The 11197-nt window shown below is 39.5% G+C and overlaps 2 protein-coding genes across 7 annotated transcripts in view; both read left to right on the plus strand.

The window, feature by feature from the left end:
- Positions 1 to 512: 512 nt before the first annotated feature.
- LOC140339744 (uncharacterized) lies at positions 513 to 4938 on the plus strand. 3 transcript variants are annotated; one of them, XM_072424594.1, is made up of 8 exons: positions 513 to 611; positions 1714 to 1841; positions 1949 to 2131; positions 2218 to 2341; positions 2468 to 2547; positions 3116 to 3218; positions 3510 to 3599; positions 3808 to 4938. In XM_072424594.1, the coding sequence occupies exons 2-8, from the start codon at positions 1758 to 1760 to the stop codon at positions 4917 to 4919; spliced, it is 1776 nt and encodes a 591-aa protein (XP_072280695.1). In that variant the 5' UTR covers positions 513 to 611; positions 1714 to 1757; the 3' UTR covers positions 4920 to 4938. The 3 variants fall into 3 exon arrangements, with proteins under 3 accessions (XP_072280695.1, XP_072280696.1, XP_072280697.1); XM_072424595.1 differs by lacking the exon at positions 513 to 611 and having other exon boundaries at positions 618 to 1841; positions 3116 to 3182; XM_072424596.1 differs by lacking the exons at positions 513 to 611; positions 2468 to 2547; positions 3116 to 3218 and having other exon boundaries at positions 618 to 1841.
- Positions 4939 to 5142: 204 nt separating this feature from the next.
- Positions 5143 to 11197, plus strand: part of LOC140339765 (gastrula zinc finger protein XlCGF66.1-like) — an 11741-nt gene continuing 5686 nt past the window's right edge. The window contains exons 1-5 of one of the 4 annotated variants that reach the window (XM_072424667.1): positions 5143 to 7791; positions 8725 to 8828; positions 9313 to 9489; positions 9565 to 9688; positions 9779 to 9870. In XM_072424667.1, the coding sequence (XP_072280768.1) occupies positions 8751 to 8828; positions 9313 to 9489; positions 9565 to 9688; positions 9779 to 9861 (462 nt within the window). In that variant the 5' untranslated portion in view covers positions 5143 to 7791; positions 8725 to 8750 and the 3' untranslated portion in view covers positions 9862 to 9870. Of the gene's footprint in view, positions 8829 to 9312; positions 9490 to 9564; positions 9689 to 9778; positions 9871 to 11197 lie in introns of all 4 variants that reach the window. The other 3 variants (XM_072424668.1, XM_072424666.1, XM_072424669.1) reach the window with 3 other exon arrangements.

The following is an 11197-nucleotide window of genomic DNA, read 5'->3' on the forward strand; positions in this document are numbered from 1 at the left end:
AAACTGGAATGTAGAAAAATTTTATAGAAGTTGTAGATGGTCAAACCTTGTTGACCGAGGACATCTTGTGGTGAAGAAGAGGCACTGCACTCAATAAAGACCGCGAATAATGCTACATGATATGTTATTGCCCAAGCGGATTGTTCTAAGAAATAACAATCAAATCCCAGATTTTGGTTTTGAGATTGATCTATTGTTGAAGTCATTGGTTGGTTTTGTCTTATCACCTCAATCACCAACCAATAAAATAATAGGTTTCGATATTTGAGAAATATAATAGGTGATACCTTGCCATCCAGGCCACAGAGAGTGTTGTGACCCCCTCTCTCTTCCGCCTCTCATATTAGGAAGATATCATTACCTCCTCACTGTACGCACAATCTTGTCCTCATTCAACAAGAAAATGTCCCCCGCCCTTCCTACACAGGGACATTTTTATAAGTAAATGTATGCCACGAACACTAGAGGGAGTGTACATAGGAGTATGAAGTATCCTTAACACAGCAGAGCTCGCGGCCATTTTGTTGTAGCCCGGAAAAGTCAGATACAGACGTTTTAGTGGCATTGGAACGTCCTCAAGGAATGTGAGTCAGAAGAGTGAGGAGGAGGAGGTAATAATGCCTTCCTATTATGAAAGAAACGGGGTGCCTGCACTCTATGTGGAGTGGGCATGGGGGGACCATGTCACCTCATTGCTCTGTAAATTCTCAATGTACAGGATTAGATGATAAGCTCTGCTGGTAATGATAGTGCTGGGGTGCCTTTTTGTGGACAGCTGCAACCTGTAGTAAATATATGTAGTTCACAACCAATTACTTTGATGTGTGTGCTTTTGCATACCTGGGTCATGGCGGGTTTTAGAAAGTTGGCAAATCATTTGACTATTCTGGAGAAGGATGGAAACTTGTCAACTAATTACTACAGAGATAAGTATATCAAAGAGAAAAGAATTTTAGGTGGGTGGCAGCCCCTGTATTGTAACCCAACTCATCAGTAACTACCCAAAAACAGCCGGGTGGTTACTGAAAAGGGTCGAGTGGTGCGCCCGGCTAAAAGGGTCTGGGGAGAACACTGCAACCATCTCCATCACTTCATCTTCACTGCCAACTCTCCCTGGGTCCACTGTTATTCTCTTCAGTAATGGGGCTGATGCCAACAATGTTATATGGAGTAACAGGTTTTTCGGTAAAGGAGACATACAGTTACAATTTACCACATTGCCCGCTGAGAAACTATAAAATTCATTTCCGTATACAGGGTGAATATAAAATAATTTTGTGGAGTTTCTTTAACTCACACAAAATGCAAGGTCCACCTATGCAAGCTGTCCAATGTAAATTGTTAATCACCTGGCTTTCATGTAATAGAGATGAATAGAGGAAGACATCTTGGTGGTCCAAATCAGATCAACCTGGGGTAACAATCATTTCTGTACATTGTATCATTGTTAGTAGAGATAGGAGACAGGAAGTGTGTTACTGGCAGGATAACCAAATAAAAAGGAAACAATGCAGCCGCCATAACTAAGGACTAGTAAGCAGCAATATGTTTCCTGTTTTTCCTTTGAGTCAGATACATTTTAAATGATGGGCGTCCCATCTATGTGCTGATTTCCCACAGCCATGTCATTAACACAGGAAAGCTGAACCCCAAATTCACTAATAGTATTTACAGATTGATTATTTTTCCTTTTCTGCTCATCACATCTGAAAGAGGGAAAGACTATTCTGGGAAAAATTAATTGGGAAAAGTAGATTATGATGTTGGAGAAAGTCAACAGTGAAATCAATAGGAATATATTACAGCTTGCCCTGGAGATCATCTACCTTCTAACTGGAGAGGTAAGGAGGATGCTGGGAAGGTCACATCATAAATACATAAATTCAGAATTTTTATTATTAGTGACTTTGTATACTCAGTCTTCAATACATTTTCTCTTAATACACAGAGTTATAGGGTAAAAAAAACTGATGATGCTCATATGACACCCAGAAACGAACCACATATATTGGAGGGATGTGATTGGAATGAAAGCCTCAGTACAGAGTCTCCATGCCTAATATCTGAGAAAAACCATAACAAGAAAGTATTAGAAGTCACCCAGAAGATCATAAAGCTGCTTACAGGAGAGGTGAGTGGTGCTGGGAATTATGGGAAATTTTAGAGTAACAGACAAGGAATGTGTCTAGATGGTGACTGTATCATTGTGTGTGTCAGGTTCCTGTAAGGTGTCAGGATGTCACTGTGTATTTCTCCTTGGAGGAGTGGGAGTATTTAGAAGGACACAAGGACCTCTACAAAAAAGCCATGATAGAGGACCACCAGACCCTCACATCACTGGGTAAGAGGATGCTTTAAAGGATACAGTAAAGGAGAGAAGAGTAGGGAGGATCCACTTAGATACACACATCTTCTGATTTAAAGACATAGAAACAATGTATTCAGTCCGTGTGTGTGTTTCCTACAGATGGATCCAGAAATACCCCAGAGAGTTGTCCCCGTCCTCTGTATTCCCAAAATTCCATAAAGAAACATCAGGCGCCTAAGGTAGGTGGAACTCTGAGTTTTAGGAAGTCTTATTTAAATTTGTTACTCTTGCAGATTATCCTATTTACTTTACATAGAAGGGTAGACAACCCTCCTAAATAAATTAAATTGTTTTTTTTTTTTTTAAGTGCAACACTTTTTTTCTAAAAAAGGAAAAAAGTGGAAAAAAGACCACTTTAAGTCTTGATCACTATGGCGATCAAGACTTTTTAGGAGCGCAGAGCCTCCCGGGATACCTGGCTTTGGCTGCTCCTTCTCGGGCATGCACAGAAGAGGCATTTTTTCCACCAAGGGGAAAGAAATGTGGATCTCATTCATGTGCAGTGAGATCTGCTTTTTTTCCCCTTAACAGTGGCTACATCACTCGATCTCGAACCTACGCAGTGCAAGATCGGGTGAGGTAGCAAGAAGAAGGCTAAAGAGAAGACAGAAGTTGGCAGCGCCCGGTGCTTCCTGGGAGGACGTGGGACCGGATCGTGGGAAGGACTAGCACCATCGAGGTGTGGGATTAAAGGTAAGTTTTATTTATTTCATCAATTATATATCATACACAATTGTGTATTTGCAGGGTGAAGGCCTAGTTATTGTGAAAGTTGAGGTGGAAGAGGAGCCGTATGTGAGGGGTGATAATCGAGGTAAGGAGGAGGGAATCCCTCCAGAGATCAGCACAGGTGAGTAATGAACACTAAATCCAAAAAACAGTCTCAGAGTCTCCATGTTCAGTCACCACAACAATCTCTTATTCTCCCTTCTTTGTCAGTAGACAGTAATTGGGGGACAGTATGTGCCCAGTGAGGGAGTCAGGCTCCATCAGCCTCTATTAGACTTCAGCTCTCCTCCCCACATCATGTCATTGTGTGTCACCAGCCAGGAGACGTGACCAATCACCTCCCACACACACTCTCTCTGGGGTCTCTCATTCATCTCAGGACAGGGGGCTTCAGTCTCATCTTTATTCACAGATCCTGGGGATACAAGAGACACACAGAGAAACGTCAAAGTTGAACATGTGAGGATTAAACAGGAGGACGTTCCTATAGAGTTAGGCCCAGGTAAGGAATAAGCATCGATTCTTTCTCTTTATTGGTTGTATATGTTGGACTTGACAGAACCAAACACCTAATCTCAATCATTTATAAAGCTGTTCTTGCTGTAAAATACTTATATTTGTTTTGTTTATTTAAACCAACACAACAATTTACCAAACCTCAAGCAGACTACACAACAGAAACCTAAAAATAATTTCTGTTTTTTCACCAGATAAAGACCTCACATCTGAAGCTATGGTGAAGACCCCTGCTGCCTTGAACCATCACCCAGTTATTGGAGACCCATCATTATGTCTCTTTAGGCTTCGGGATTCTTCTCCTGACTATGCACCATCTACCAGCTCACATGAATCTCCAAGAGTGGTTGACACATTCCAGTGTTCTGTCTGCAGCAAATGTTTTAAAACAAAAACAAAACTTTTCAAACACCAAAGAACTCACTCAGCCAAGAAACCGATATTTTGCTCTGAATGTGGCAAGTATTTTGCCCACCAGTCATCATTTGTCAGACACAAAAGACTTCATACAAGGGAGAAGCCATTTTCCTGCTCTAAATGTGGAAAGGATTTTGTTAACAAAACACAACTAGCTTCTCATGAGGAGACCCATGTTAGTGAGTATGCCTGCTCTGAATGTGGCAAACATTTTTCTCGAAAAGCATCCCTCTTTCTTCATAAAAGAGTTCACACAGGGGAGAAGCCATATGCGTGCTCCGAATGTGGAAAGTGTTTTTCCCGCAAGTCATCTTTTAACCGACACAGAAGAATTCACACAGGAGAGAAACCATATTCATGTGCTAAGTGTGGAAAGTGTTTTACTAACAAGTCACAGCTTGTTTATCACGAGGATAGTCACCAAAACGAGCAGCTGTTGCCTTGTTCTGAATGTGGGAGATTCTTTACCAACAGAGCTAATCTCATAACTCATCAGAAAACACACACTGGGGTGAAGCCACATTTGTGTTCTGAGTGCGGTTTAAATTTTACTCGGAGAGGACTTCTCATTTCACATCAGAGAACTCACACAGGGGAAAAACCTTATTCATGTTCTGTCTGTGGGCAGTGCTTCTCCTGGAAATCACAACTGACCACCCATGAAAGTTTGCATGCAGGGAAGAAGCCACATTCATGCCCTGAGTGTGGAAAGTGTTTTTCTAGAAAGTCTTCTTTTATGAGGCACAAAACAATTCACACAGGGGAGAAGCCATATTCATGCTCTGAGTGTGGAAAGCGCTTTACAAACAAGTCTCAGCTTGTTTCTCACAAAAGACGTCACTGGGTTGAGCAGACACTGCCGTGCTCAGAACATCTTGTATATTATTAAAGAACTCACATTGACAAAAGCCTATATTTATGTTATGAGAAGAATAATAGCTTTGCCGATAAATTATTAGGTGAACTCCGAGAGTCCTCTTTAAGAATCCAGCGTACTTACGTTCTAAGTATGGGTAAAAATTTAGAATTATCTTACCATATCTTGCATCTCCTTTCTCTTGGAAAGTAACAGGTGCCTATGCTATGACATTGCAACCAAGGTGAAGTGTAAAAAGGGCAATTTATATTATTATTTCTAATTATTATACCAACATATTACACAGGACTTGTACACATTCCATAGTCATGTCTCTGTCTTTCACAGGAGTGCACAATATAATGTCCCTATGATAGTCATAGGGGCATAATTCCTAGATTGTAAGCTCTTCCTCTCCTCCTATATTGTAAGCTCTTCCAGCAGGGTCCTGACCCCATCTGTCACTCTGTATTCGTCTGTCATTTGCAACCCCTATTTATTGTACAGCGCTGCGTAATATGTTGGCGCTATATAAATTCCATTTGTCACTGACAATAATTTGTCACTATTTGCTCACTATTCGATTCCACTTCACAACGTAAATCACAAGCTTCTACATTTATAATGTAGCCAGTCTGTGGTTTGTGAATCTCTTGATAAAGCAAAGAGAGCTCTAAAGCTCTAAAGCAGGAAGGAGGTGTTGTATCCAAACTTAGATCCAAGCTTAGAGTCAACTTACAGTCTGAATGACCTTGAAGTGTAGAAAGGCTTATTTTTTTTTTTTTTTTTACAAACTTCTAGGGTCGCTTATAGAAAGAATTACAGGAAAAGAAAATCTTGAGGGACCACAAAAAGTTAACTTTCTTCATAAAGTGTTTAAAAACCAAGCCAATTTGTTTTAGGGGTCCTTAAAGACCCCATTTAGAAAAATGTCAGTAAATGATGGTATGAAAAGCAGTATCCAAAAGTAGACCCAACTTATAATCAGGATAACCATTTTTAAGGGCTCATGTTAATGAAGAAACCTCTATTGTTGGTTATTGTTATTGTTTTTTTACATCCAAAAAATTCAAAGAAATAGGCTGGGTCAAAACCAGGCCAAATAAAAAAGGATAATAAGTTAAAATTTCTAAAAACACTCCAATGCTTTTCAGTGGTTCATCTAGAACCAACTTCATCAGAGCTTAATGAATATGATTAAATATATTTTGTTACAATATATAAAACGATAGACTGTTTTAAAAGCTACATTATAAATTCATCTAACTGACCAGTGTTTCAGAACAAGGTCGAAAATTCCCATAATAACACATTGAATCTGGTGTTCTTAGTTTTATTCATGGCCTTTTTGTATTAGGTATAAAACCAGATTAATAAACCCATTTGTATCACTGATTTCCATGTTAAAAATGGTTCCTTTTGGTCTTTGGAAAAACTGACTTTTGTCAAAAATTTAATCAAAAGCGGAGTCATATAAAATTCCAGTCCTTATATGAACAACAGTCTGGGGAAGCTATTCTCAAGCATTTTTCCTTAAAGGAACCAATAAAAAAATTCAGGTGTCGGGGAACCCCTACTATAATCAGTCAAAAAAAAAATGCATTTGCATTGGTTGCCATTTGGAAGAATTCTATACAAAAGACGGTGCCATCTTTACAGTGGAGGTCAGAATGCCACTCTTACGAAGTCAAAAAGCACCTTAGTTTAGTTGCTTAGTGGCAATTTTGTACAGCAAAAGAAACCAGGGGCCCACTGGAGGGAAAGAAGTCTGTCCAGTGACCCATTATATGCCACAAAATTACTTGTTTTTAGGACATATCACAAGGCCCCACTGAAGTTTTTTTTTCTGGTTCTGAGGTGGCACAGTCTGATCCTGACTAGGGCATTGGGCACATAATATCAAGTATACCACCTTTGAAGAAAATTAGCAAAGGGTACTCTGTATTCTGTTCTCCCATTTTGATCATGGAACTGGTACCCCATACTTTCATATCTCTTTTGCATGCAGAGAGATGTTCCATGTAGTACTGGGGTGTTCTCACAAAAAGTTGTTTTAGGTTGGGTGGTTGTGAGTATGTAGCAAAAGTAGTTCTGGGAATTTTTCTCAGGCTTCAGGCTGTTGCTCCTTGATGATATTTCTTGGACCTTTTGGGGATGGTTTGTATATGACCACCAGTGGCACCAGATCATTCTTCTAAGTCTCTCTGTGGTGTAAAAGGTTGGTTCTGGTTCATGTTACATGCTTTCCTGATCTGTGTGTTGGTTGAAGAAATACCTGTTTTATGATATTTATCCTATTCTAGTTGGTATTCTAGTTGGGTGTTCTTGTCTAAAGGATGCAATGGCGTGATCTAAGTCACTTTCCAAGATCAAACACTAGAGGGAGAGTATCCCCCATTCAAGAGAATATGGTGGCCGCCTTGCAGTAGCCATTTTGTTGTAGTCCATTATATACATATTACAAACTATCGCAGTCCTTAAAAATCATAACATATAAACTAATAATAATTATATATTTAACATTTCTCTCTCAATTATTATTAATATTTTAGCTATTGGTTCTTCTTTATGATGCTAAATCAAATCCATCTTCAATGTAATAAGTGGCCATTTTGTTGTAGCCTTGAATAGCCAAAATGGTAGCCATTATGTTGTAGCCTTGAATAGCCAAAATGGTAGCCATTATGTTGTAGCCTATGTCTTGGGGAAATTAGCTGTTCCACCATTATGGGTGTGATTGGGGGTGGAACTGTTCAACGAGGAAGAGGTAACATCATCTTCTTACTATGAAAGAGGAAGAGAGAAGGAGATCCAAGCACTCTCTATGGATAAGATAGGGGGGATCATGTCACCTCAACAAATCACCATCTTCCTCCCAGGTCTCTGATATGAAGCACATTACATGGTGAAGACTATGAAGAACATGTTCTCTAAAATGATAAGACCATTAAAAATGTGATTAGGTGATAGAAGGGAGGTTGGTTGGTACAACAATCTCCATGCTGACTCATTAGAAAGAGCTTATGCTAGTTTAGTTTAGTCTGTATCCAATGATCGAATCCATACTGTAAAGAGTATATATATGGGGTAGATATGGGGCTTCACTCACTGGCCACAGCACTCATCACCATCTGACACTGAGTTTGAGTTGAGCACAGTTGACTCTAAGCACTGGACCTTTTTACATTTGGCGCCGGTAGGTGCTGATCAATTGTTATGGAGAAGGTAAAAAAAGATGCTCAAATAATTTTTTTATACCAACTTGTCACCTCTATACTGAGCACCAGTATGCTGGAGGACATTACAAGTTTGTCTGTTTTTCTTATTAGTTACCTTCTTGAGCTTATTTTTTTTTTTTTTATGATAACCCACCTCCCCTTGCTCCGTCGTGGCTACTGCCATGTTAACCCAATCCTTTTCCACATTAAAAATCTTCCACCATTTAGAACGGCCAAACCCGAAATTTGTTCCCAGCAGCCAGGTTTGTGCATGCACAGTTCAGAGAACATTATATGAAAGATTGCCAACAGTCTGATAACTTTGTTATTGCAGAAGTGTCATTGCTGATGATGGGACATTGATGGCCAAAAAAGTATTTTCAACCAAACCCTTTTTTATCTAACATGAAAAGTTTCTAACATGAAAAGTTTTGACTTTCGATATTTGTGTTCATCAGGTTTGTTGTTGGGGAGTAGATATTTGGTGTAGATTAGAGGAAAACCTCTGGCATAGGTGTTGAATAGGTATCATACCCGATGTCTGTTCCTGGGACTCTCTGAAGTACAAAAAAAAATATAAGAATCACCTAAAGTACTTGTCAATAAATTCTCCTTCAAAGGAAAATCTAAACATTGCTGACAGAGGATGGAAAAAAACAGGAGTGAAACGACTGGGAAGATTCTAAACCTCCCCCTGGAGATCATCTACCTTTTGATAGGTGAGGTGAGGAGGATTCTGATCACTTTTGCTCTTTAGATTATAAATCACTACATCTCACATTGTAGTATGGATTAAGCTGAACCTTAGGAATGACATTACAGGGATCTTAATTCTTCTTTTCCAGATTTGTGCTTCTACCACCAATTCTGTTGCTTTTTGGAATATTGTCCACCAGTCGAAAGGTGTTTAGTTATTACAGTTAGACATCTGGGGGCAAACCTTATGATGACCTCCTCTACACAGGGACATTGTGCAGAACAAGGCATGGTAAATCAGTGATAGGGAGAAGATCAGCAACAGGCGATACAGGTGACTAGTGCCTTTGCAGCTTTTACAATAAAGGTCCTCATTAATAAATGAACTATTTTAATGACCAAACTGGAGAAGTGAGAGATTCTGGGAAAGAGAGTCATCACACTTTGCTAATGGTATTAATGTCGGATGCAAGTCTTTATATATGAATATGTTTTTATATTTTAACACACAGGATTACAAACTAGTGAGGACCTTTGATAACTATGTGACACCCAATGGCCAACCTGATAGGGAAAAACAATATACTGAAAGTGAGGACCTCATCATGAAACTTCCAACCTATTACCTTATTCCTAGCAAGAAGATTCTAGATGTCACCCTGAAGATCATTGAGCTGCTGACAGGAGAGGTGAGCAGTGTCAGGAATTCTGGGACATTATTATGAGATGTGTGTGAATGGTGACTGTATCATTGTGTGTGTCAGGTTCCTTTAAGATATCCGGATGTCACTGTCTATTTCTCCATGGAGGAGTGGGAGTATTTAGAAAGACACAAGGATTTGTACAAGGACATCATAATGGAGGACCACCAGACCCTCACATCACCAGGTAAGAGGATTAATATTATTATTAAAGATTAATATTGAAGGTCCACCTAGATTCCCCACCTTCTGATGAACACATGTGTGTTTCCTACAGATGGATTTAGAAATACCCCAGAGAGGTCTCCCTGTCCCCTGTACTCCCAGGATTCCACTAAGAAACATCAGGAGATCCCTTAGGAGGATCAGGTAGATGATACTGTGAAGGCCTTTTTTAAACAGTGTTGTGTTTAAATAATTCAAAGTTGTTGTTCACACTAGTAAGCATTGGTTACATTAATACATTTGTAGGATAATGATGAAGTGATCTGCATTATATACATTCCGTTCCTAAAAAAAATTCTTAAATTGACTTGAATGTCCAATTTAGGCCTAGTCACTCAAAATGCAGCTTACAGGAATTATTTCCAGTACACTGCAAAACAACAAGTAGTATGAATGTCCTGCATTAAAATGATCTATCTTTACTTGTAATAATGCAGTTTGGGTTAGTTTTTACTTTTTACATTAGCCTAAAGGCCCCTGTGGGCAGTATGGTGGTCAAAGGTGCAGACATGGTCCACCAGCCTCAGCCATCCACTGCAAGTCCTAGATGATAGCAATCTGCAGATGGTTTCCCATGCAGAGAGAATGTTGGTTAACAAACAAACTTTTTTTTTTTAGAAAAAGGAGCACATACAGTTGGGTCCATAAATATTTGGACAGAGACAACTTTTTTTTTAAATTTTGGCTCTGTACATTACCATAATTATTTTTAAACTCATATGCAGTTGAACTGTAGACTTTCAGCTTTAATTCAGTGGGTTGAACAAATAGATTGCATAAAAATGTGAGAAACTAAAGTCTTTTTTTAACACAATCACTTCATTTCAGGGGCTCAAAAGTAATTGGACAATTAACTCAAAGGCTATTTCATGGGCTGGTGTGGGCAATTCCTTTGTTATGTCATTATCAATTAAGCAGATAAAAGGCCTGGAGTTGATTTGAAGGGGGGTACTTGTATGTGGAAGATTTTGCTGTGAACAGACAACATGCGGTCAAAGGAGCTCTTTATGCAGGTGAAACAAGCCATCCTTAAGCTGCAAAAGCGGAAATAAAACATCCGAGAAATTGCTTTAGTACATCATAAGAAAGAAACAAAGCACTGGTGAACTTACCGTGTTTCCCCGATTATAAGGTATCCCCATCAAATAAGCCACCCCCGATTTTTGCTAAAATAATTAAAATAAGGCACTCCCCCGCGAATAAGACATCCTCCGATACCTGATACTGTGTGTGTCTCCTCGATGCTGGCTGCAGTGCAGAGCGAAACTGAAAGTAACAAGCCGGCACATGCGTCCCCGTGATTCTGCACCAGGAAGGAAGCTGCTGATCCCTGCCCTAACGGAGTTACCCGGCTGTACAGTAGATAAAAAGGTAAGTCAGTGAACAGAAGCAGACAATCAATGGCACAGAGTGATCAGAAGGGGACAATCAATGGCACATGAGTGATCAGAAGGGGAATATGAATGGCACA

The sequence above is a fragment of the Pyxicephalus adspersus genome, chromosome 10 (genome assembly GCF_032062135.1).
Source record: "Pyxicephalus adspersus chromosome 10, UCB_Pads_2.0, whole genome shotgun sequence".
Lineage (NCBI taxonomy): Eukaryota > Metazoa > Chordata > Amphibia > Anura > Pyxicephalidae > Pyxicephalus > Pyxicephalus adspersus.

Bases quoted from the DNA above. Each gene is read 5' to 3' on its own strand.
- LOC140339744 (XM_072424594.1), top strand. From the start codon at position 1,758: ATGATGTTGGAGAAAGTCAACAGTGAAATCAATAGGAATATATTACAG. The intron at 1,842-1,948 runs GTAAGGAGGATG...CTTAATACACAG, and splicing joins TCTACCTTCTAACTGGAGAG to AGTTATAGGGTAAAAAAAAC. The intron at 2,548-3,115 runs GTAGGTGGAACT...GTGTATTTGCAG, and splicing joins AGAAACATCAGGCGCCTAAG to GGTGAAGGCCTAGTTATTGT.